Raw genomic sequence first — 26,418 nt, forward strand, 5'->3', positions numbered from 1 at the left:
GCATGATTAGCCATTTTTAATTTAGCAACTTGAGAGAAATAATACCAAGTAACATTTATTCCATGACAACTGACAAGCAGAAATTACAATAGTCTTTTGTTTTTGCACACATCTTTATTGTTTTAACAAAACTGTATAATTAATCTTACACAATCTATTTTTTGGTGTAATTCTACATCAGTGCCTGGTTAAATATGCAAACCCCAGACTACAGGGTGATTTACATCAGCTCAAGAAAAGGTATGTCAGATATGAGCACAGCTGATATGAGCATCCTGCCAACATTTTATGCATTGCATTATTTGTCATTGTTAAGACAATTAAAACATACAGAATTTTCTCTAAAAAAAATTCACAAGGTATATTTAGAAAAAAATTATATTGGCAAATAATTTCAAAAATGTATATTTCCTCCAAAATTTCCATACAAAACTGAACTATCCCAACTTTTAAAAAATCTTTTAATAGTAGGTATTTATTTTTAAGGCACACCATAATTTCTTCAATTTAGCCTGGTCTACCAAATCAATTGCAGGTTTCCAATCTTAAGTATCATGGTGAATGTACAAGATGGATAGTGAAAGGCTTTTCAACATTAAATGACCAAAATAGCTCTGTCCTTTTAATAGGAATTTAACTAATAAGCTATCTATCGAGAAACTTTTTTTGTACATTCAAAGTGAGGGTAAAATAAATTAGGAGAAATATACACAATTATCACTTCTGCATGTAGACTTTTTTTTATTGCGCCCCCTCATTCTCAGGCAAGGAAGTAAGAGATCTGTTGGAGTATCGACTTTGAGAATTGCGATACTGAAGGTGGGTTGAGTCAGCATCACATGACTGTTCTGCCATAGGAGGAGGAGGAGGAGGAGGAGGAGGAAGAAACTGGGCATAACTGGACCATCGAGATCCAACCCGAGCATGGTCCAAAGTGGGAAAGAAAGACCTGAAACGATGTAGAGGAAGACAGGCGAAACATTGAAAAAAAAGAACAAAAGACAAAGAGAAAAAGGGATGAATGTAAGAAAATAAAAGATACAAATGTCTAAAATGATTAAAAGTAAAATATCGGCTCCTGGTCAGGGAAATTTGATGCAACAGTTCATTGATCTCTAACTATTTTTCACTTTTATTTTTAAACAGTTCTTAAATCCTCATGCAAATACAATAATTATGAATTAAGTATCACCAGAGGTTGGATGAAATAAAAAATATACAACAATAATAAACACACAGTATTGACAATGTAAACCTCCAATTGGTCCCGCACTGGAAAGAGGGCACAGATCTACTTGGAGGTCGATATCCTCGTCAATTCTTTCAATACGTAACATCAGAATGCTTACTGCGTCATACGTGCAGTTGCTATTTAGAACGAATGGTACTGTGATGAAAAATCAATGTATTCATTCACTTTTAACTGTTTTATGTATGCTTTTTTTTTACAAAGGAAGTAATTTTGATCACTTTAATGTTGTTCATGGGTTCAAAAGCTGAAAATTAGGTTTTATTGGCTGCTTTGGTCATGCAAGGCAACGTGTGCCTCTCCTTTGATTTGCATATACATTGATGCCAACTGTTCAAAATGCATGAGCAAACAGGGACAAAAAAATCTTTAACTTTATAAAGCTTTCCATCCAAGTTTATTAGTAAGCAGGTTGCTGGTTGATCTTGGGAAAAATCAGCTGTCGCTGGGGAGGGGAAAATAGGGAGTTCACTTTTCATTCCTGTGTGCATGCAACAAGCAGCAAAACAGCAAGGTTACTTCTATTAGCTTGAGATCAGTTGGGTTTTCTTTCTGCTGAAAAGAACATTGTGAGTGGAGATGGTGAAATATATCAGTTTCCTAAAAGAAAATAAATGAACATACACCTTTGCTGAACCACATTTTAAATTTTCTTTACATAGCAAACATTAAGATACATAACTAACATTTCGAGCTTGAGCCCCGAAACGTTGGTTATGTATCTTTATCTTTACAATATAAAGGACACTGTTTGACCTGCTGAGTTTCTCCAGTGTTGTGTTTTTATTTCAACCACAGACTTTTGTTTTACTTTTAAATTTGCTTACAGTTCTATCTGATCAAATATTTTTGAATTGGGAAAAATAAAATGTTTTAAATGGTATTTCCTCTTTGTAATCACTAAGTAGATTAAAACACCAAACTTTGGTTCCCTATTTCTTTTAGTAACATAGTTTGATGTCTGGGTTTCTTCAAGAATATAACATGGATTCATAATAAATTTTATAGATCTTTGAAGCCAAATTTCAGACAAGGAGCCACCTCCCCTGTACCCTGCCTTTGAAAGAAGCCAAGTGGCTACCTTGATTTTAGGTCAGGAATTCTAATCAAAGTACATCTGGTCTCAGAACTCTTCTCACCAAGTTCACAATGCATTGTTAGGTTTCTCAAATTATAAATTCATGCTGGAGAATACTGACAACAACCACCAACCCCACCCCCACCCCACAACCCATAACCACTCTGGAATCACGAGGGGAATCAGGACAAAGTTCCCAACAAAGTAAATCCCTATTCATTAACAACAAACCCATTTCTGTCAGTGAATGAAAAACTTTCCTCATTTGAAGTAAATTCCCAGGTTTGATTTTGGCAAATTAAATTATAAATTATTTTACTCTATTTGACACAACTCGACATTATACTCTAACTGCAATGGACATTGTGTGCCATTAAAACAGTTTCTAGATTTTACAATAAATGTATTAAATGTTATTTGGTGGGTGTTATAGTTCTTTTAATTCATCTTTATACATTATTTCAAACTATTTTAAACTTTTTAGTGCTACATACAATAATTCAAGGTAACTATAGACACCATGCGGTGAGTAAAGCATCAACTTCTATTGTTATTTCTTCATCTTGAGAAATTATGGAATCGGGGGAGGCTGTTACAGCGCCAGTAATCGGGACCGGGGTTTGATCCCTGCACTGTCTCTTTGTTCTCTTGTGGGGCTCTGGTTTCCTCCCACAATTTGAAATGTACTGGGAGTTGTAGGTTAATTGGGTGTAATTGAACAGCATGGGCTGTTTAAGGAAAGACTGGATCGTTACATGGATAGGAGGGGACTAGAGGGGTATGGACCGGGTGCTGGTCAGTGGGACTAGGAGGGTGGGGATTTGCTACGGCATGGACTAGTAGGGCCGAACTGGCCTGTTCTGTGCTGTAAGTGGTTATATGGATATATGGCTCATGGACCAAAATAACCTGTTACCACACTGTATATCTAATTTTAAATTTTATGTATGTATTTCTACAGCCATATTTGAAGAATTTAAGACCAGGCCCGTTACTTTAAAAATTACATCGGAGTCAGAGATCTATTCAAAAAGATTTCTCTTTATAATAACCATATGTATTCATTAAGAAGCTGCCTGTGTTATTCAAAAGTTAAAGATAATAGAAATCAAATTATGAAGTAACAACAGCATGATGACACAATTTGTTAACACAATTTGCCACAGTACCCCAAAGGAAATTTTCTTAAAGGTCATAGTGGGGAACTGTCCAAAGGCTCAAGGATGGCTTGTATCACCCAGCAGCAATTGCAAACTTGGGCTATCAAATACCTAAATGCTGATCGTCCACCCATTCTCTCATCACTTTACCACATATAATTTACCTTACAGTCTTCATTATAGATGACTACTTGCCCCAAATCTAAAGACAAAAAGTTCAGTGAATCCAATGATTTGGTGCATGTTGTGATATATGGGACCTAGTGACCATGTGACCTGCTGTGTTGTTACAACCTCACTTTTGGGAAATAGCAGTTAAGTGAAATTTAGTAGCCTCCAAAGGGTGACCTGGTGACTAAATTTCTCCAAATCACATTGCCATCTGTTGGCAATTTTAGGTTCCTTTTTAGCCTTTTCCTTTTCTAAATTGACACATAATTCAATGAGAGATAGGTTGAGAATATGAGCTCAATTTAGAAAATATTTTGGTTAAACAGGTACACAATCCTTTATCCAGGACCCTTGGGGGGACAGTGGGTTCCAAATTTTGGATTTTTCCGGATTTCTGAAAGCCAGATTTAAGCCCAGCCTAATTGTGCTGCTGTATCCACCCCCTTCCAGTCGCGATGCCGGTCTCCCCCCACCCTCGCCCGCCTGACTCGCACTGCCGGTCTCCCCCCACACCTCACCCGCCCGACTCGCGCTGCTGGTCCCTCACCTGCCCGACTGGTGCTGCCGGTCTCCCTCATTCCCTCGCCCTCCCGACTGGCGCTTCTGGTCTCCTCCCTCGCCCCCCCCAACTCGAACTGCCAGTCTCCCCCTTGCCCACCCGACTTGTGCTGCCAGTCTCTCGCCCGCCCGACTCGTGCTGCTGGTCTACCCCCGCCCGACTCAGGCTGCCGTCTCTCCCCCCACTTTCCAGATTTTAGATGTCCAGATAAAGGATTTTGAACCTGTAATAGTTTTTCTCTTGCTCGCCCCAACAGAGATAACCATCTTTTTCAGCCATCTGTGTTAGACATAGGCTTTAAGGAATGATATAGATTAGGTATCAAAAGTTATAAATATCTTTATGTTTGAGAAAATTTTGCCTCTTTTGAACAATTGTCACCTAAATTTAATCTTTCGAATATGTAATTTTTTTAGATATTTACAAGTTAGGCATTTTGTTCAGTCCAAACTTTCTGATTTCCTTGAATCTCAAATTCTAATTTTCTTGATTTATTCTTTAACTTACAGTTCATTCACGGTGCATTAATATCATCTATTTATAATGACTTATTGGATTTAAGATCAGCTTCAATGGCTGGGATTAAAAATGATTGGGAATATGAATATAACATTTTCAGATGAAGATTAACACTCTACTCTTAGTTTGATTAATGATTCTTTATTTTGTGCACGGCATTGTTTATTACAATTTAGAATGGAACATGGAATATATATATATCCAAACTCAAATGATCTTGTTTTATGCAGATGTTGATCCATTATGTGAGAAGTGCAACATTTTTGAAGCTTCATTGATTTTTATGTTTTGGGAGTGCCCAAACTTAGGAAGATTTTGGGAAAACATTTATCAATGATTTTTAAGATCAAAATAGAATCATGCCCCTTAATTGCCTGGTTTGGCAATCTCGTAAACTGGATACACCTTTGACCGCATCCCAGGAGAAAGTTTTACCTTTTTATCATGTTGATAGCCAGACGAATAATTTTATTGAAATGGAAAGGTGACTCTTTGCCTACTCATACACAGTGGTTACAAGTTATAATGTCCTATTTAAGCTTGGAGAAAATTAGATACAACATTATAGATAGAAAGTTTCAATTTGTAAAGATGTGAGGCCCATTTATAGATTTCTATCATGATGGGAAGATTTTAGAAGTTTGGATGCTCCAGTGATTCTCTGTCTAGTTTCTGAAGGTTGATATTTGATCCATATCTTTACATCCTTTTCTCCAAGATAACTGATTAGAGAGAGGGGATAGATTAGATTTCATTTTAGGGTTTTTAAAAATTTCTTTTTATTTTTTTGGATTAATTTGGTAATATGGGTTTAATTATATTTGTCATAGATCATATCATTAAATTAGACAGAATATACCCTTTGTTTGGACCAAGGGATTGTCTAATGTAGTTAACTTTGTTTCTATCCAGAATTATTATTAAGAAATATTGCTAAATAAACTAATATAGATAGGTTTTTTGATATACATTTATATTAATTTGTGATATGTATATGACATGACCTGTTATTTGTTTTATTAGAGGGCTTTGTATGTAGGATTTTTAAGTTAAACTCAATGAAAATATTTTAAAAAGAAACACAACAGTTCTCAACTGAAGGGATCATCAACCTACCTCCCTCCAGTAGATGTTCCATTGAATGCATTCTGTAAAGATGAATTACTTAACACTGCAGGATTAAGAATTCCCATGGACTGTTGATTTAAGGCACCATTTACTGGACTTCCATCTCCTTTCAACACACCCGTACATTTCCAAGTGTCCATATAGTTAGCTGCAAAATTCAAAAACACCAGAACTTCAGCCAACAGTATTTTGAATGTGAAGGATTTTAAATCCCCAGTGAACATAAATGAACATTTCAATCAATTTTTTAGGTAAATTTATGTGCCGTCAACCCACCAGTGATGCCACAGTTCAAAAAACTAACTTTAATGCAGGATTTCAGTGCAGCATCGACAGTCAAAATTTGACACCAAGTCTCAAAAGGATACAACAGGACAAAAGTCTGGCCAAAGAAGGAAGAAATTTTGGGAAGGAATTCAAGAGTAAAGGGCCAATGAAGAAGTTGATGCCATCAGAACTGAAGAATTAAAAGATATTTTAGAAATAGGAAAGGCAAGGCCTCATCGGCACAACATGGTGTACTATTTTATGTTCTATGAGAATTTTAAATTCCAGGCACTGTTGGAATAGTGGTCAATGAAGTTCCTGAAAGTGGTGACGCAGGTCAAAGTTTTTGACATACTTGCCTTCATTGATCAGCCTACTGAGAACAAGACTTACAACTGTGCAAAATGCTGTCAGACCACACTTGGTGTGCAGTTCTGATTATCTAGCTACAGGAAAGAAGCCAGAAAGTTGGAAAGAGTGGAGCAAAAGTTTTAGAGGCAGGATAGACTGGAAGTGTTTCCTTCAAGCCTAAGAGATGAATAGGTGATCTTAAAGAGGAATACAAAATCAGGTGTATGGTCACAGAACTTTTCCCAGGTAGGGAAGTCTAAAATGAGAGGCCACAGATTTATAGTTTAAGATGAAAGATTTAAAGGCGACCTGAGGTGCAAAGTTCAAAGTTTTCACACAGAGGATCAAGCAGGCCACAGGAACTTGCAGAGGGGAGTATAATTATAACATTTAAAATGTTAGGAAAGATTAAGACCTGGCTGGCCCAAATAAATGCAGGCAAATTAGACGAGCAAAAGTTGGCAACTTGGGCAGCATGGATGTTGGGTCAACGGGCTCGTTTCCGTTCTGACTTTAAACAGCTGGAAAAAATCACATTAAAATAAAATCTGAAATGAGATCGTGATGGTCAATGTTCATGTGACCGGTGGTGTAACAGGAAAGTCAAGAGTAATAAAACCCTTTCAGTGGTAGTTATTCATTTGATCTATCTATTCTTGTACAGAGATCAGCAATGTATAATATTCAACTAAAACCTTTCTGAATTACAATACTATACAACAAAAGTAAAGGCTTTAGATTACTTTATTGTATTTAGAAATTCAAGATCACCTTTCCATAATCTGACACATCCATCATCTCCAGAGGACGCCAAGACTGTACCAGTGATGTTCCAGCTCACACGCCATACCTGCGAATTATGATTATCGAACTGCGCAACAGTTTGAATTTCAAATTTTGCTGGGCCTCCAGAACTACCCAATTCTTTTCTGGAGATAAAAGATAATAAAGGTTTAATTGTAGATTTTATATTTGCTACACAGCAGGTTAGGATTCAAACACTAACTACAAAAAGATCACGGTGAAACATCACGCTGCTGTTTTGGATATGAAGTTATTCATCAAGATGTTTTCAGCTTTGTTAACTGAAAGAAACTTGCAAACAAAATGATGTCATTAAGAAATTACGAAGAAAATAACTCCCACCTTAACGGTTTCAGTGTGAAAATGCGAACATCTTTATTTGCTACTGCAAGAATATGGAATGATCTTCCAAGGTTTGGAGCAAAAGCGATATCATGTACAGGATCAGTAACTGTAATTAAGGTTTCTGCTTTTGCATATTTCCTAAAATTAAAACAAATATCAAATTAAAATTCGTTTGTTTATTCTTTGCCCCTATCTCTTTTAAATTCAATCCTTAACTGAATTTCCAAATGTATAATCCTAAAAATTCCTTCTCTCATTTGAGGATGAAAATGACAAAATATGCCTCAACAGATTAAAACAAGAATCTAGATGCACATAAAACATGCAGACTTTAAATCTTGGATGAAATGTTCTTTATTTTTATATTTATTTTATATTTAATTGAATTTTAAAAGTTTAATTTAGAGATACAGCACAGTAAACAATCTTTCCAGCCCAGGGGCCAGTGCTGCCCAATTACACTGATTAACCAGTAAACTTTGTATGTCTTTGGAACGTGGGAGGAAATTGGAGCACTAAGAGGAAACCCGCAGTCACAGGGAGAACGTACAAACTCCTTTACAGACAGTGCCAGATTTGAACACGGTGGTACAGTAAAAGTGTTACACATGCTATTTATTATTGTTGAGGAAAATGATCACAATGGAAGTTAAAATTATTAACTGCACAATGTTACAGAGTTTGTTAAATTCAGTCCACAACCCTAAGAAAAGGCATTTGACAGACATGGGTTCTGAGGAGTTACACGAACATTATTATACATTTGTGCTTTGTCACAATCCTGCCAGGGCTGAATGAGACAAAAAAAAAGGATAATGGAGGGTGGGACTGATTCTGGACTTCATAGTTGGAATCTTTAATCAATACCCTGTGTTTTAAATTAGGTATTAACTTTAAAGCTTCAATTGATTTCTGAAGGACCTGCTTAATGAGAATTTCTGCATATGAGCTTGAGATAATTGGCGGAATGGTAATTAGCTCTCCTACCTCCATTGGTCTGATCTTGACAATATCTGTATGAGTTTAAGCACTGATGAAAATATGTCCGCTGTATGAAGTAGTTAACTCTAAAGGTTGTCAAAGCGAAAGCATGGTAGTAGGGACGAGCTCCCACTGCTCCGCAAATGCTCTTCATGGTGTGGGTCTCAAACAGCCCCTGACAACCAAGTCCAACTCCTGGCCTTTGTGGGTGGCAAAGTTCTTATGCCCGGCGGAACTGTTCTCACTGACAGGAAAAGGGGCAAAGGTGGGCCACTGGCACCCTGAAACTAGTTGCACTGGGCAGATGGGGTTCGTTAACTATGGTTAGTAACTCATCTAGGAGAGGGCAAACTCCAATTTCAAACCTCCAATGCCTTATGGCTATTCTCACTCATGGAAAGGCTTTGGGAGTAAACCCCCAAGGAAAAATCCGGAGTCTGAGACCTGAAGGCATCTGACTGCTATACCCAGGACTGGCATGGCAACTCCTACAATGCTGCTAGCACCAAACTGTATCGAGCGTCAGTCCTTTGGACCTGTCATAAGCATTGTGGGGTGGGGAGGGGGGGGGGGGGGGGAGAGGGGTCCTAATGCGTGGGCAACTGATGGATCTCCATATCAATTCTGCCCTGGCTTGCACCCTGGGGAGGCCACTCCAGCTTCACTTTATAGCATCGGACAAACACAGGAAGCAGCAGTTACTGGTTATAACCTACACATGCAGTAACTGTGGCAAAGCCATTCCAGGATAGGCCTCAATGGCCACAGTCGATGGTGCTCAACAAACCAGTGGTCAACCATGACTGACAGAGAAGTGGTTTGCTTGTCCATTTCAGAAAGCAGCTGTGAGTTAACCTCTACCATGTAGATGTCAACACACCAAACCAATACCTACTGTGGATTTCCTTTGCTAAAGAGAATGTGGAAAAAGATGGGTTTTTCAAAAATCTGGTACTTTGTGCTCATCCTTCATACAAGCCTTTTTAACTTCAGACGTGCTTATTTACTGAGCTTAAATTCCATTCTGAGTTGTGAATGTGAATTTAAGTTTTTAGATCATTGAACTGCACCTCAGGATCACTGCCCCAATAAGATGTCACAATACACACGCGGAACAGCCAGGAGAAAACCGTCAAAAGCAACTTCTAATGTTCTCCTTCATTGCATACCTAGTGTTTTCGTTGTATTCATAAATTTGAACTTTGCCACCTATGTTTGTGTTGCTTTCGTCACTTCCCACTGCTATCATCGGGGAATGAGAACGGGAGCTGTAATGAAAACAAGCATGAGAGAAAGTTTAAGCCTTAGGTTTAAATTTTTACAACAATCAGGAGACAAGTAATTACCTGGTACTTTTGTTCAAATGGCTGTGCTTTTATTGTATTGAAGATTGAATTTTTGTTAGTTAAAGGAATTATTTTCAAATTGAGAAAGAAAGCAAACAAGGGGCAAACAAAGACATTGATGAACTCAGTAGGTTAGGCACCATCCATGGAGAGAAATGATCAGTCAACATTTCGGATCAGGACCCTTTATCGAAACCAAAGGATTAAGTATAGGAGTTGGTTGTTACGGTAAAGTTGTATAAGACATTAATGAGGGCAAACGTGAAGAATTGCATGCAGCTTTGGTCACCTAACTGCAGGAAAGATATCAATAAGATTGAAAGATGCAGAGAAGATTTAATAGGATGCTGCCCGGATCATGAACTGAGTTACAGGGAAAGTGAGAAGGTGAGACCACAAGAAGGTAAAGGGAGAAAGGGGAGGAGCCGAGGTGAAAGGAAACCAGACAAATAAAAGTGAGAAAGATGGCGAGCCAGGGAGGGGAAATGAGCAATGATTTGGGGGTGGTGGGGAAAGGTTTGAGAATGAGAGCAGGTAAAGGACAGATGGAAACAGTGGAACCTTTTCCAGGTGGGGAGGGGTTACCTAAAATTGGAAAATTCAATGTTCACGCCATTGGGTTTTTGGTCTCCAGGAGGAATACGATACGTGTATATTTGGCCTCACTCTGGTTATGGATATTGCTCAGGACAGCCAGGGGAATATCGACATTTCTAATCCCAACACTCACATTTCTATTCCAGAACCAATTCATATGATTGAATTGAAAGAATAGTGCCACACAACCCCACCAGTCATTGATATTCTAACCATTACTTTCTAGTCAGAGGAAGAGATTGTAGGCAAGGTGAAGAGATTTTTCAAATATTCAAAGTTCTTGTAATAAGAAAAGCAGAAAGGGAGACAGCCACATATTCAAAAATAACTTCTGGAAAACAAGGAAACTGCAGGTGGTGGAGAACTGGAACAATGCACAAAAGGCTGGAGGAACACTTTTAAAAGGGAAACTGGATGAACGGGGGAATGTTGCAAAGGACAATGGAAATCATGGAATGTCTTTCAAAAACAAACATGAAAGCACAATTTTTCCTGAAGGGTGCTTTTAATTGGTAAAAATGTGTAAGATGCATCCCAATTAATTTAAAAAGTGCTATTTTATACACAACATTTCTTTGGTTAAACTAACTTAACTGAAGCATGCTTTAATGTTAAGACTCAGTGACTCACCTGGATGGGTTCCAGGAAATACAGCTGCAGCTCAACTTGCATGAGATCTCATGTTGCAAGGACCATTGACTAAGGTTCATGACATCCGGAGCCTCGTATATGCGCACAACGCCATCTGCAGAACAGGTGGCTAGAACCAAGCCCATGTGTTTTGGAGCAAATTTCACATCTGTCACTGAAGTTCTGCTGTCCACCAGAGTCGTCCTCTTCACCTATTTAGGAACAGGTATTTATGAGCCTGCTAATATGCATGTTATTCCAGTATTCTACCTCAAGATGGTGATACTGAACCCTGAGGAAGAAATGTAAAAGAACCCAGTCCTGTTGTATTGGGATGAAATGCAATGCAACAAGCTCTGGAAAATCAGTGCAACAGCCTTAAACATTCAATACACTGAGAGAGCTGCAAACTGTTGGGTGTATTCAAGATTAAGGTTGGTTAGGGCAGATAATGGAGTCGTTGGTGAAAAGTTGATACAATGTGCAGTGAAGAAAAGTTAGGCTGTAGCGGGCTAAACTGCACTAAACAACTAACTGGCTCACAGAGGTTTGAGTCAGCAAGAACAGGAAGCCCTGGAGTATCGGGCTTGCTGACAATCGTCAGAGATGATGTCATTTCCAGGCCCAACATTGCGAAGGTCATCGGGAGCACGGGTGTTTTGAAAAAGTGCACCAGAGTAGGGCGTTTGGTCTTAACGACACTGACTGGTGAGTTTAGTCACTAAACGACCACAGTGGTGACCCTGACAGGCCCAATCGGCAATTTGGACCCAAGGTGACCGAAGAGAACGTTCAGAAAATGATCGTGCTCAAACTGCCTACCTTTTGGACCTCGTAGTGGTCTGGTTTCAGCAGGCAGAAGCCCAGTTCCACTTTTGTAAGATCACAATGGACTCCATCAAGTACTATTACATGGTTGGTTCATTGGACCAGAACACAGCAGGAAGGATTGTTGATTTCCTGAACCAACCCCTTGAGAATAACAGGTACGATGCCATTAAGGCACAACTGATTCGCACATTCCAGCTCTCCTGCCGCGAACAAGCAGCAAGGCTGTTACCAATGGATGGCCTGGGTGACAGAACACCGTCTGCTCTTGTGAATGAAATGTTGGTGCTAATGGGCGGCCACAGGCCCTGTCTGCTTTTTGAGCAGTTGTTCCTGGAGCAGATTCCTGAGGACATTCACCTGCTCCTGGCGAATGTTGACTCTGACAGCCCCCATGAACTGGCAGCCCGCATTGGTATCCTCTGGCACGCAAAACAACATGGCGGAGCCACCGTGGACTTAATTGCTACACCATGCCAGAGCACTCGATGAGCCAATGTCCAGGATGAAGGGCAGTGACAACAACTCAGGACAACAGTCCAAATAAGGATAATTGGTGTTATCATCAGACTTGGGGTTCTGCGGCTGCTCAGACCAGGGAACCACCTGGGCTGGTGGTCGCTAGTGCCTGCAGCAGCCGAACGTCAAGACAACATCCTCTACCTGTGGGACCGGCATTCGGGTCGGTGTTTCCTGGTAGACACAAGAGCGGAAATCAGTGTTTTACCTCCTCCGGGCCAGCACCCCGTAATGGAAAGCAATATTAGAACATATGGGGTGCGGACTATTACACTTGAATTCAGCCCTCACCGATTTGTATGAACGTTCACGCTGGCTGATGTATCACAACCTCTGCTAGGCACAGATTTCCGAAACCTAACTCTGTATTAGTGGACCTAAAGGGAAAGCGGTTGGTTAACTCCGCAACATTTGAATCGCTGGCCTTAAGTCAGGCCACTCTGCCAGTGCCTCATCTGGACTCGGTTAAGTTCTCCTCGAACGAGTGTGCCAAGATTTTGGCAGAACTTCCAGCCATAGTCACCCCACAGTTTTCTGCTGTAATGCCCAAGCACGGGGTCCAGCATCCTATTCCCACGACAGGAGCACCAGGGCGTGCAGACTACCTCTGGACAAGCTACAAATCGTAAGAGTTCCGTAAAATGAAGGACATGGGCATAGTGCATCGTTCAGACAGTCCAAGGGCATCTCCCTTGCACATGGTGCCGAAAGCTACAGAGGATGGAGACCAAGTGGAGATTATCGCCAGTTAAATGATGTCACGACATCTGACTGATACCCTATTCCGCACATCCAGGATTTCACTGCAAACCTAGGCGGTGCTAAGGTATTCTCTAAAATCGACCTGGTGAGGGGATATCATCAAATTCCGGTTCACCCTGATGACATCCCGAAGACGACAATCATCAAGCCATTTGGGCTTTTTGAATTTCTGCATATGCCTTTTGGGTTGAGAAATGCTGCACAGACTTTCCATCAACTTATGGACTCTGTGGGTCGTGGCCTCGATTTTGTATTTATTTACCTTGATGATATACTGATCACCAGCCACTCTTGTCAAGAGCATGGCCATCACTTGCGTCACCAACTAAATGACTATGACCTGACTATTTATCTGGCTAAATGCCAGTTTGGCCTGTCCTCCATCAATTTCCTCAGCTATCAGATTGATCAGCTTGGAGCAGTGCCACTCCCCGGCAAGGTGGAGGTCACAATAAAGTTCTCCAGGCCAAACACAGTCAAAGATCTGCAAGAGTTCATCGGCATGGTAAATTTTTACCATCAGTACTTGCCATTGATAGCCCAAATAATGCGACCCCTTTTCCGAATTTTTTCCGGGCAACCCAGACCTGAACTGGACAAGGAAATGACAGCTGCTTTCGACAAAGCCAAGGAAGCACTGGCCAACGTGACCATGTTGATGCACTGTCAACCCAATGTGCCCACAGCTCTCACAGTTGATGCATCCAGCACGGCTGTCGGAGGTGTGCTGGAACAACTGACTGAGAGCAATTAGAAGTGTGTTTGACAGGAAGCTTCTGACCCTTTACCTGGCCATCTGCCATTTCAGGTACTTTCTTGAAGGAAGAGATTTCGTTGTATTCACAGACCACAAGCCCCTGACGTTTGCTTTTGCTAAGGTTTCGGATCTATAGTCGGCAAGGCCGCAGAGGCATCTCTCTTTTATTTCAGAATATATCACATCCATTTGGCATATTGCAGGGAAAAAGAATCACGTAGCAGATGTGCTATCCCGCACATCAGTTCATTCAGTTCACGCATGGTCTCTGGGTATAGACTCTGCAGCTCTCATGGCAGGACAGCAGGAGGACAATGACATAGCGGCCTACCGTACTGCAGTTTCCAGTCTTAACCTGGAGGACTTGAGCTTCAGACCTGCAACAGCTACAATCCTATGAGACGAGTCCACGGTGCAACCCCGACCAATCATACCTGTTGCTTGGAGACGCCGAGTATCTGATGCGATACGTGGCCTGGCAGACCCTTCCATTTGAGCCACCATGCAACTAGTAGCAGGAAAATTTGTATGGCACAGCCTACAGAAGCAGGTTGCGCAATGGGCCAGAACTTGTGTCCAATGTCAGACCTCAAAAACACAGCAGCATGTAAAAGCACTGTTCCAATCTTTTCCCCTAGTACACAAGTGTTTTGACCATGTACATACAGACATTGTGGGACCACTGCCACCATCGCGAGGTGCCAGGTACTTTCTGAGAATGGTCGATAGGTTTACGAGGAGACCGGAAGCTGTCCCACTCTCAGACACCTCCACCACGTTGTGAGCTAGAGCATTTATCGCGAACTGGGTGATTTGTTTCGGGTTACCCGTGGGCATAACCTCAGACAGGGATGCATAATTCACATCAACTTTGTGGACAGTACTAGCCCAGCTACTCGGCACACAGTTGCATCGCACCATGGCGTACCAACAGCCTTGTGGAGAGATTCCACCGCCATTTGAAGTCAGCCTTCATGGTGTGCCTCAAAAGGCCCTGATTGGATGGATGAGTTGCCTTGGGTGATGCTGGGAATTCGTACAGCATCAAAAGAGGATCTGCCCACATCTTCTGCTGAACTGGTGTATGGCGCGCCTCTCAATGTTCCAGGGGAGTTTGTGCCAGTGCCAAGAGGACAGACGGATTCACCCACTGCACTCCTAACATGGCTGCATAAGAAAGTTGGCACGTTGGCATCTGTTCCTACCTCAAGGTATGATACAACCACTTCATTTATCCCAAAGGTCCTCAAGGACTGTGAATACGTACTCATACAATGGGGCATGCATTATTGCCCTTCTTCAGTGCCCATTTGAGGGTCCGTTCAGAGTGATTCAACACATCGTAACGTGTGTAGTGGGCATGGGAGGCAGGCAAGAGACAATCACAATTGACCGCCTCAAGCCAGCACTCGTGGACGTGCAGCAACCAGTGATAGTTGCATGTCCACCACGGAGAGGTCGCCCATCTAAGCAGGTGCACGAGGTATATACAATGGGATCATCACCTCCTAACACTGCTTCTGGGGGTGGGGGGGCTCCTATAGCGGGCTGAACCATACTAAACAACAAACCGGCTCACAGAGGTTTGAGTTGGCAAGAACCTGGAGTACCGGGCTTTCTGCCAATCGTCAGAGATGACATCATTTCCAGGTTGAGTGTTGCGAAGGCCATCGGGAGTATGGGTGTTTTAAAAACACATATCAGAGGTAAGTTGGTCTTAACTCAACAACGAATGGTGTGTTTAGTTCGTCACTAAATGACCACAAGTACATGGATATAAGAAAAAGAGGATTGTGGATGTGAGGTAGGGAAGGATTACAAATATCATGAGCTGAAAGGCCTGTACTGTGCTGTAATGTTCTTTGCTCTTGTATCATAAACAGAAAACAGATGTCATTTTGCATCCAGATTAAAATGTTTTTTCTTGGAAATGGAGTATATCGGGTAATGATGCCTTGAAAATAGGCCCAAATGGTCAAAACAATTTGAACTATAATTTGATAACACGATTTGATTTGCAGCCTGAATACAGCACTAGTGGTGAAAAGATCCAAACTTACCCAATGACTTTGGCCCCGCAGTTTGTCATTGGACTCTCCCACGATCTCCTCCCACACCGCTGCAGTCCGATCAAATGAACAAGAAGCCAGCACCTGTCCAAACTCAGGGTGGGCCCATGTCACTCGCCACACTGACCCACTGTGCGTCTGCAAAGTAGGTTTTAATAAAAAGATGTATTAGGACCCAGAGAGCACAGCTGCTCCAATAGTGCACCTCTGTGCAAGAACGATGATCCACACCACACCTGTACAAGGTGCTGCTGAGATCAGTTTTGGAATATTGCATGCAGTTCTGATCACCCAGCTACAGGAAAGATGTCATCCAACTAGAAAGGGTGCAAAACGATTCACAAAAATGTTACCAAGATTAAAGAGGCTGGGGTCTATTCCCCTGGAGTGTTGAAGGCTGAGTGTTACCTTCTTAAGCCATGCAGCATGCAACAGACCCTTCAACCCAACTCATCCATGCTGATCAATTTGGCATTCTGGGCTAATCCCATTTGCCTGCATTTGATCCATATGCTTCTAAGTCCTTCATAAATCACTCCAATGCCTTTTGAACAAGGAAATTGTGCCTCTTCTATAGTTCCCTCTGGCATTTCATTACAGTTATGGACCACCCTCTGAGTGAAAAACGGTGCCTCTCAGATCCCTCCAAAATCTTTCCTCTCACACTTATGCCCTCTAGTTCAAGAATCAGCTACCCTGGGAAAAAGACTAAGTATTCACTTTCTCCATTTCCTCTTAATGAGGGCTTCAAAATCATGAGGGGAAGAAATAAGGTGAATAAGTCTTTTTCCCAGGGTAGGACAGTCTAAAGTCGGAGGGCATAGGGCATAGATTTAAGACAAGGTGGGGGGGATGGGTAGAAAAGAAAGGACTTAAAAGGGACCTGAGGGGCAACTGAGGTTGGTGTGTATATGGAACAAGATGCCAGAGAAAGTGGCACATTTAAGTACCATTACACGTTTAAAAATACATTTGAACAGGTACATAGAAGGGTTAGAGAGATATGGGCCAAGCACATGTAAATTGGACTAGACTAGGCAGGTAACTTAGTTATTGTGAATTAGTTGGGCCCAAGGCCGTGTTTCCACACTTTATAACTCTTTAACTGTTTAGAATGACTCACAGCAATGAAACATATTATTAAGTCCATGTCGTCTACACAAATCAGCAATTACATTTCACTCTAACTATTTCATCTATCTCCTTGCCTGAGAGAATCGTCTCTTGAGGAAGACCTAGGTAATTGTTTGAAGTTATGCATTATAAAATTCTATGATGTTTATAAGAATGAAATGTTATCTCATTTGACTTTTAGTGAAAGTGACACAAAATGTTCAAAAATCAAATCCTGGAAATCCAATTTTTTTTTAAAAATGCAAGAAATACTCAGCAATGGGAGGCAACATGTGGAGAGAGAAACAGATAATGTCTCAGGTCAATGACCTTTCATCCGAAAGCTCATTATTGGCAGGAAGAGACGAAGAGAGGCTTTTTCCCTTGGCTGGAGAGTCTTGAACAAGGGGGTCACAACTTCAGAATAAGAGGGTGGCATATTAGGCTGAAAACAAGGAGAAATTTCTTTTGGTGGTTGAGATATTTTGAGATGAACTGATCCAAATAGCTGTGGAATGTTGGTCCTTTAGCATGTTTAATCAATATGTCAATGTGGACAAATAAAATCAGTGATTTTACTTAATGACACCACAGTCGAGAAATCTACTCAAAGAGGCATAAGCATTTTATCCAAATTAGCTAACTAGGTAAAAAATAAAATCATACAGCTGTGGACTCAGTGTTATTGGGAGTCTCAATTATAGGCTCAACTCATTGAAAGAACTACCATTAACTCAAAGATCACGTTTTAAAAATTTGTTTTGAAATAATCCACATACTTAATGGGATCGCCGATTTTTAAAATGATTATTAGTAGTCTTGCTGCAACTGACATCTTGCAACTCAAAGGTGCGAATAAAAGTGTTAACGTCAGAAATTCACGTGAAGATTTGAATGCATACAAAGAGGAGCCGCCATTATTCTTAACCTTCTACCACTTCTAAGTAACCGCGAGCAGCTTTTTACCTTCCAGCTTGCTGTGCAGTGCCATTCTCCACCTTCTCCTTTATCCCATACCTGAGAATTGAGTACAGCTTTGGTTAAAAATACTCAATAGATTCACAGATAGCATTACATCATTAGTTACCCTAACTAAAGGAACAGCAGCTCATATTCTGCCCAGATAATCTACAACCCAACAGCACCAACACTGAATTCTCTAATTCCAGGTAATCCTGCAACCCCGCCGTTCATTTCTCTCCCTCTGATCCACCCAGGTCCTCTTATACACACCCATCTAACAACCAGGCCTCCGTTACCCATTTTCTTTCTTCTTTCCCACCTTGTTCCATCTGCTTATAACACCCACACTCAACATACTCTCTCCCGCTGTTCCCATCTACTGGCCATCTCTTCCTTATATTGTTCCACGCAAGGCCCAGAGCATTTGATGGCTTTGCATCTCTACTTGCTGGAGCTCAGAATGATGAAGGGGTGTTACAAGCCCAGAGGACTCCAAAACCTAGCAGCAATAGAGATTCACCAAGACAATGGTTACTTAAACAAAGGTTGCTTTTAATTTTCTTTAAACATAAAAGGATCAATCTTTAACTTATTGCTATTAACTTAATCTAACTTAACCCCCTTCTAATTCATGTGTATGTTCAGGAAAGTTCTGTTTCACTGTCCAATCATTCACTTTTCACTTCTCCAAGTTCACCGGTATCAGGTAATTCTCATACCGTGCACAGAATTCAACATTTATAATTTCCACCAGATTCTGGTGCTTAAAGTTAAATGGCTACCACTCAGGAAGGTTCTTGTTGGTTTCAGAAAGAAATTTGTTGCTCGTTGGACACGCACAAACTGATTTCCTCCAATCAGTCACTTCAGTGTCTGCCAAAGAAACTTGCTCCATTCATGGGTTTTCCAAATGATGACCTCTTCTTCCAGGTCACCAGAGAGTTCCTCTTGTTTCACTTATTTCAGGAGAAATACCCTAGCCAGCCATTTCCTCTTGTAAGGACTTTTCAACAGACTGAACTCAGAACTCACAGCCCATCTTCAAAATGGGGGTTTTCAACAAGCCTGTCTTGCTATTTTGCTGCTGTAGAACTGAATTCTCTCTCCAAAAAAATAAATTATCTGTTTATTTTTTCCTCACTCTGCTTGTAAAAACCAAAAAATCTCTCCCAAGACGCCAAACTCAATTTTCGAAAGATCTTATCAGTATCTGAGCCTGGACATGATCAATATTTGCACCTCCTTTCCAAAGCAGTTCCATTGTCTCTGCAAAGTCACTTCGGCAAAGCTCTTCCATTTTAAATGAGATGTCTTTTGTGGGGTTACCCTGTTTGTGAAGTGCAACCTAAACCCCCACAATTTATCTCTTTTAAAGACATATTTTACCCATAACTATTCTAACATATCCCGTAACAGGAGTATCTCACTGAAGCCAACTGAATACTGAAAGGGATGAATAGAGTGGACGTGGAGATGTTTCCAGTTGTGGGAGACTGGTGGGAGAGAGTTATGACCAGAGGGCACTGCCTCCGAATAAAAAGACTTCCCTTTGGAAGGATGAGGAGAAATCTCTTCAGCCATACTTGTATCCCATTGTTTTTTCTTTCTCTTCTTACAATGCAGGAGAACTCCTGAACCATTCTACCCCTTAGTGCAAGTCCATCAATGTCATTCCTCTCATCCTACCATGATTTTTCCATCAGTGGACCTTACATCAGCTGACTGGAGAAATCCCACTTTTTCAAACACTGCTACATTACCTCCAAAGTAACTTTGCCCTTGAATGCCCTTGACTACAGTGAGTTGTGAACTCAGCCAGTGCCATAAGGACATCTACAAAAAGCGGTGCCTTAAGAAAGCAGCCTCTATCATCAAGGACCCCCACCACCCAGGCCATGCCCTCTTCTCACTGGAGCTTGAAACAGTACAGAAACAGCTTCTTTCCCTCTGCCTTCAAATTTCTGAATGGACAGCGAACCACGGACGGTACGTCATTTTCTCTTTTGGTATTTTTTTAAAAATGTAACTAAAACCAATTTTGCACCTGTAACGCTGCCGCAAATCAACAAATTTTGTGACACTTGTTCATGACAATAAATTCTGAATCTGATGAAGTGAAAGGACCTTAAATGTTAACCGTTTCTCTTTCAACAGATTTTGCCTGATTGCTGGATATTTCCAACACCTTAAATGGATGTTTCGGTCTCCGGTGATAGAGGAGTGCAGGGAAAACTGTCAGGGAGCAGGGAGTCACGGAGATAGTGGTCGCCTTGGAGGGAGAAAGAAGGGACTGAGGAAAGAGGATAATGTGACTGGTGATGGGATCCAATATGTGGTGAAGGATGATGTGCTGGGTGTGGAAGTTCATGGGGTGAGATACACTGAAATATTTTGCTTGCATTCCACCCATGCAAACAAACCCATATGAATACAACAACGTAGTGCAAAATAAAGGAGAGAATATAGCATTACAAAATTCAGATTTTAACCAGTGCAAGGGCTGCAATGAGGTAGGTTTGTGAACTCCAGAGAACATCCTTGAATATAAGGCAGGACTGTTCAAGAGTCTTTAACTGGGTAACAAGCTGTCCTTGAAACCAGGGGAACATACAAAAGTTCTGAAGCAACATCTTGGTCCAGGGCCCTTTGACAAGGATGTCCCAGGCCGGACCCTATGGACCAGTCCTACATTTGTGTATTCCACTTGACCCCAGCATCTGCTGACTTGAATCCAGTGGTGAGTGGATTCTTTTGCCAGTCAGGACAGGAGAGGAGAATGGAACGGGGTAGGATGGGTTACTTAATATGTTGGCTGCGTTCCTGAGACAGAGTTGATAGGGGGGGTGATGGAAGATGAAAGGCGAGGGCCAAGGGATCTCTGTCTCTATTCTGTCCGGGGGTAGAGAAGTTAAAGGTGGGGGGGGGGGGGGGAATTTTAAACAAAATAGTTTTAGTGGATCCCAGTCTTCATGTTCCTCACCCTTCTCTAGACTGTGGTTACTCCACAATCTCCAGCCTCGGGGACTCCTGCCGCTCAGGAACAGCCTTCCTGTGACAGACTGGTCCTTTGCAAGTAATCAGCCCTGATCCCAGGCCCAGAAGCAATCCCAGGTCAGGTCAGACCCTATGGACAAGGCCGGACCCCTTGGCCCTGGCCCAGACTCCGTGGACCAGGCCTTGCTCATAGCCCAAGCCGGACCCCGTACACCAGGCCCTCCTCACGGTCCAAGCCGGACTCTGTGGACAAGGCCGGACTCCTTGGCCCTGGCCCAGACCCCGTGGACCAGGCCCTCCTCGCGGTCCAAGCCGGACCCCGTGGACCAGGCCTTGCTCGTAGCCCAAGCCGGACCCCGTGGTCCAGGCCCTTGTCGATGCCCAGGCCGGACCCTATGGACCAGGCCCTCATCGAGGCCCAGGCCGGACCCTATGGACCAGGCCGGACCCTATGGACAAGGCCCTCGTCGTGGCCCAGGCCGGACCCTATAGACCAGGCCAGACCCGATGGACCAGGCCAGACCCTATAGACCAGGCCAGATGGACCAGGCCGGACCCTATAGACCAGGCCGGACCCTATGGACCAGGCCGGACCCGATAGACCAGGCCGGACCCTATAGACCAGGCCAGACCCGATGGACCAGGCCGGACCCTATAGACCAGGCCAGACCCGATGGACCAGGCCCTCGTCGAGGCCCAGGCCGGACCCTATGGTCCAGGCTGGACCCTATAGACCAGGCCGGACCCTATGGACCAGGCTGGACCCTATGGACCAGGCCGGACCTTATGGACCAGGCTGGACCCTATGGACCAGGCCGGACCCTATGGACCAGGCCGGACCCGATAGACCAGGCCGGACCCTATGGACCAGGCCGGACCCTATGGACCAGGCCGGACCCTATGGACCAGGCCGGACCCTATGGACCAGGCCGGACCCTATGGACCAGGCCGGACGCTATGGACCAGGCCGGACCCTATGGACCAGGCCGGACCCTATGGACCAGGCCGGACCCGATAGACCAGGCCAGACCCGATGGACCAGGCCGGACCCTATAGACCAGGCCAGACCCGATGGACCAGGCCGGACCCTATAGACCAGGCCAGACCCGATGGACCAGGCTCTCGTTGAGGCCCAGGCCGGACCCTATGGACCAGGCTGGACCCTATGGACCAGGCCCTCGTCGAGGCCCAGGCCGGACCCTATAGACCAGGCCGGACCCGATAGACCAGGCCAGACCCGATGGACCAGGCCGGACCCGATAGACCAGGCCGGACCCGATGGACCAGGCCCTCGTCGAGGCCCAGGCCGGACCCCCTGGCCCTGGCCCGGGCCGGACCCCCGCGACCCCGCCGCCTCCCACCCTGCCTGCCGACCTTCACGCTCTGGTCACTGGAGCAGGTCGCCATCCGCCGCCCATGGAAGTCGAAGGAAACATCGTGGATCAGGTCCTTATGATCGGCCGCGATGCTCCGAGCCACGAACATCACCTCGGGCCGACTGGAAACACCGGGAAACGAACCCAGCGGCTGCACACGGGCCTCCGGCGGGGATCTCTAGGCCGGACCTTCGGCAGCGCTCGATCCAGCTGCAATGACCAGACGACCACGACAGGGGGCGCCGGACGCCCAGACCGCGCTCAAGCTGGCCAGCAGGCGGCGCAACATCCAGGTGTCGGGCCGCCCCGTGGCCGACAGGTGGCGCTGTATCGGCCATTTGTGATCTCAGGGGACCTCATGGACCTGGGCCTGGAGGTGGAGAGAACCTCAAATTTCAGTTCAAATTTCAGATTTTTAAATGGAACAACGATTTAGACACGGTTTACAGGCCATTTCGGTCCATGATTCCGTGCCACCCACACCATTAGCCATCCTGGTGGGAGGAAACTGGAGCCCCCCGGGAAAAAACACGCAAACACGGAGAGAACGTACAAATTCCTTCCAGGCAGAGCGGGATTCAAACCCCAGTCCGGTTCCTATCGCTGGCGCTATAAAGACATGACGCCAGCCATGGCATCCAGAGTACATGGATGACACCACATCCTTTTTTTCTGCAGGCAAGGCAGAATTGGAAGTGGGAAAAAAACTGGGCTCAAGAAGATTGCTTATCCATGTAAACAACTAAAGAAATTAAAACAAACTGACTGCAAACAAGAGAGAAAATAAATCAATAAAGTGCAGAAGTAAGAATCCTTGAATGAATCTCAGAGTTTGTCGTTGAGGAGTCTGGTGGTGGAGGGGTAGCAGTTGTTCCTGAACCTCTTGGTGTGACTCTTGTGGCACCTACACCTCTTTTCTGATGGCAGTCGTGAGAAAAGAGCAAGTGCTAAGTGGTGCGAATCCTTGATGATTGCTGCTGCTTTCTGACGGCAGTGTTCCGTGTTGATGTTTTTGATGGTGGAGTTCTACGCACCTGTAAGACTTCTGTGGATTCTGACAGGTGGGGTCATCTGCTATGTCTTGTGCTCTTGGTGTATGAGGTCTACAGTGCTTTAATGATCATGTTCCAGAGATTGCCAGGAAGCAGTGGAGTTATTGCACTTTTTAAGATAGGCAGAGAACATATGTACAGCACAGTACAGGCACTTTGATCCACAGTGTTGTGCCAACCTTATAATCTACCATTAACTGCCTAGAATTTCCTCCCTGCATAACCCTCCATTTTCCTTAGTTCCATGGACCCATCTAATACATAGATGTAGCTGGCAGCATACACTATGCACCCAGATGTAAGAGGAAAACTTGCCTCTTACATCCCCCCGCACTTTATCCCAAACACCTTGAAACTATGCTTCCTCATGTTAGCTATTTCATCCCTCAAATAAATCCTGTGCCCATCTACAAAATCAATGTCTCTCATCATCTTGTACATCTCTATCAGGTCACCATTCATCCTCCATCACTCCAAGGATAAAAGACCGAGTTCATTCAACCTATCCTAAAAGGTCATTCTCATTTGAGAGCATCCTTGGATCACTTGGCAATCTCTTGCCATAACAATATCTTACGAGCAAAACACGACTAAACAGAGAGATCTGAGACTTTGTTCATCCCTCTGCCACTGGATCCTTGACTTCCCCATTGGCAGACCCCAATCAGTGCATATTGGCAACATCACCTCTTGCTAACCATCATCACAGGGGCACCCCAAGGCTAATGCTTAATCCCCTGTTGTATTTCCTGTACACTCATGACTGCGTAGCCATGTTTGCCTCCAAATTCGCTGATGACACCACAGGGTCTGGGTGAATAACAGGAGATGATGTGGCAGAATACAGGATGGAGATAGAGAACCTGGTTGGGTGGTGTCAGAACAACAATCGCCCTTAGCATCACCAAGACTAAGGAGCTTATTGTGCATTTTAGGAAGGGATATGCACCCTGTCTGCATTGATAGGATAGAGGAAGAGAGGATTACTATCTCAAGTTTATGGGAGTCTATGTAGTAGAGTCTATGTAGTAATGTGGATCTGTTCCAATTTCACTATCGTAGAACAGGTGCCATCTCACTGGCTCTACACAAGGCCTGGACAACAGCGATTCATCAGGACGCTCTTTATCGACTACATTTTAGCATTTAACATCATCCCCTCAAAATTGATCAGCAAACTCTGACCTGGGACTCAACACCCCACTGTGTAATTGGATCCTGCATTTCCTCACCTCCAGTCTGCAATCTACGAGGATTGGTAAGAACATCTCCTCCACAATCTCCATCAGTACTGGAGCACGACAGGGCTGAGTTCTTAGCCCCCTTCCCTGCTCAATTTACACCTACAATTGCGTGGCTTGATATGACCTCAAAACCATCTACAAATTTGCCAATTATACCACAGTAATGGGTTGTATATAAAAAAAGGCAACGAGCCGGCATACAGGAGGGAGATTCAAAACCTGGCTGAATGGTGCACCAACAACAACCTTGCACTCAATGACACCAAAACCAAGGAGATGATTTTTGACTTCAGGAAGGGAAAACCAGAGGAATAGGATCCATTGATCATTGGGGGTCAGAGGTGGAGAGGGTGAGCAAATTTAAGTTCTTGGGAGTTCCTATCTCACAGGATCTTTCCTGAAGCTAACACACTAATGGCATCATGAAGAAAGCACGTCAGCACCTCTACTTCCTCAGGAGTTTGCAGAGGTTTGGTATGACACCAGAAACCCCGGCAAATTTCTACAAATATATGGTGGAAAGTGTGTTGATTGGCTGCGTCATGGTCTGGTAATGGGGACAACAATACCCCTGAGTGTAAAGCCTTGCAAAAGGCAGTGGATACAGCCCAGGACATCATGGGTAAAACCATCCCCACCGTTGAGAACAGTGACAGAGAACAGAAACAGTGATAAAGGATCTGCACCACCCAGCACACACTCTGTTCTCACTGCCACCATCAGGAAAAGAGGTACAGGTGCCACAGGACTTGCACCACCAGGTTCAGGAACCACTGCTAACCCTCCACTATCAAACTCCTCAACTACAAACTCAATCAGAGACTTATTTAGGGACTCTTACATGAACACTTTATTGATTTTTGTTCTCGCTCTGCATTGCTGTTTGTTTGCATTTCCTTATTTGTTTACATGCATACATTGAGTCTTTTTTTTTGCACTGCCAATAAGTGGTAATTCTGCCTCGCCAACAGGAGAAAGAATCTCAGGGTTATATGTGATGTCATGTATATTGTAACGAGCCCAAAGGACTCAAAACCCAGCAGCAACAGAAAATCACCAAGACAATGGCTACTTAAACAAAACTGGTTTTATTTTCTTAATGCATAAGATCAATACTTAACTTATTACTATTAATGTAATCTAATTTAACCGCCTTCTAATTCTAAGTGCACATGTATGTAATGTTTATGGGTGCAGGAAAATTATTTTTCACTGTCCACTCATTCACATTTCACTTCTCCACGTTCACTGGCAATTTTCATACTGTGCACAGAATTGAACAAATACTATATTCACCAGGCTCTGGTGCTTTAACTTTTAAATTGTTACCACATCACATGATGGTAAGTGTCTAGGAGGTCGCAGATCCTCGGAGCTCCCAGACCTAGACCAGAAAACAGCGTTAAAAAACCCTAAAATCGGAAAAAATCCTGCCTGATTGAAGGAAAAGGATGAGGCTTCAATCAACAACAAAAAGGGAAAGCACGACGATGAAATGGACGGCCTGACAAGGATCTAAGGAAAGTGGAGGTGGCTTGTGTTAGGAACAATGGCGG

At 43.3% G+C, this 26,418-nt stretch overlaps 1 protein-coding gene across 3 annotated transcripts; it reads right to left on the reverse strand.

Annotated features, from left to right (window-relative positions):
* Positions 1-94: 94 nt before the first annotated feature.
* seh1l (SEH1-like (S. cerevisiae)) lies at positions 95-22,798 on the reverse strand. 3 transcript variants are annotated; one of them, XM_069922473.1, is made up of 9 exons: positions 22,565-22,798; positions 18,200-18,250; positions 16,112-16,258; positions 11,186-11,397; positions 9,782-9,880; positions 7,629-7,769; positions 7,254-7,411; positions 5,853-6,012; positions 95-949 (listed from the first exon to the last, which is right to left on the reverse strand). In XM_069922473.1, exons 1-9 carry the CDS (start codon positions 22,673-22,675, stop codon positions 742-744), a joined length of 1,287 nt encoding a protein of 428 aa, XP_069778574.1. In that variant the 5' UTR covers positions 22,676-22,798; the 3' UTR covers positions 95-741. The 3 variants fall into 3 exon arrangements, with proteins under 3 accessions (XP_069778574.1, XP_069778573.1, XP_069778572.1); XM_069922472.1 differs by lacking the exon at positions 95-949 and adding an exon at positions 1,115-1,801; XM_069922471.1 differs by lacking the exon at positions 95-949 and adding an exon at positions 1,115-1,804.
* Between the last annotated feature and the right edge of the window lie 3,620 nt (positions 22,799-26,418).

This window comes from Narcine bancroftii, chromosome 2 (genome assembly GCF_036971445.1).
Source record: "Narcine bancroftii isolate sNarBan1 chromosome 2, sNarBan1.hap1, whole genome shotgun sequence".
Lineage (NCBI taxonomy): Eukaryota > Metazoa > Chordata > Chondrichthyes > Torpediniformes > Narcinidae > Narcine > Narcine bancroftii.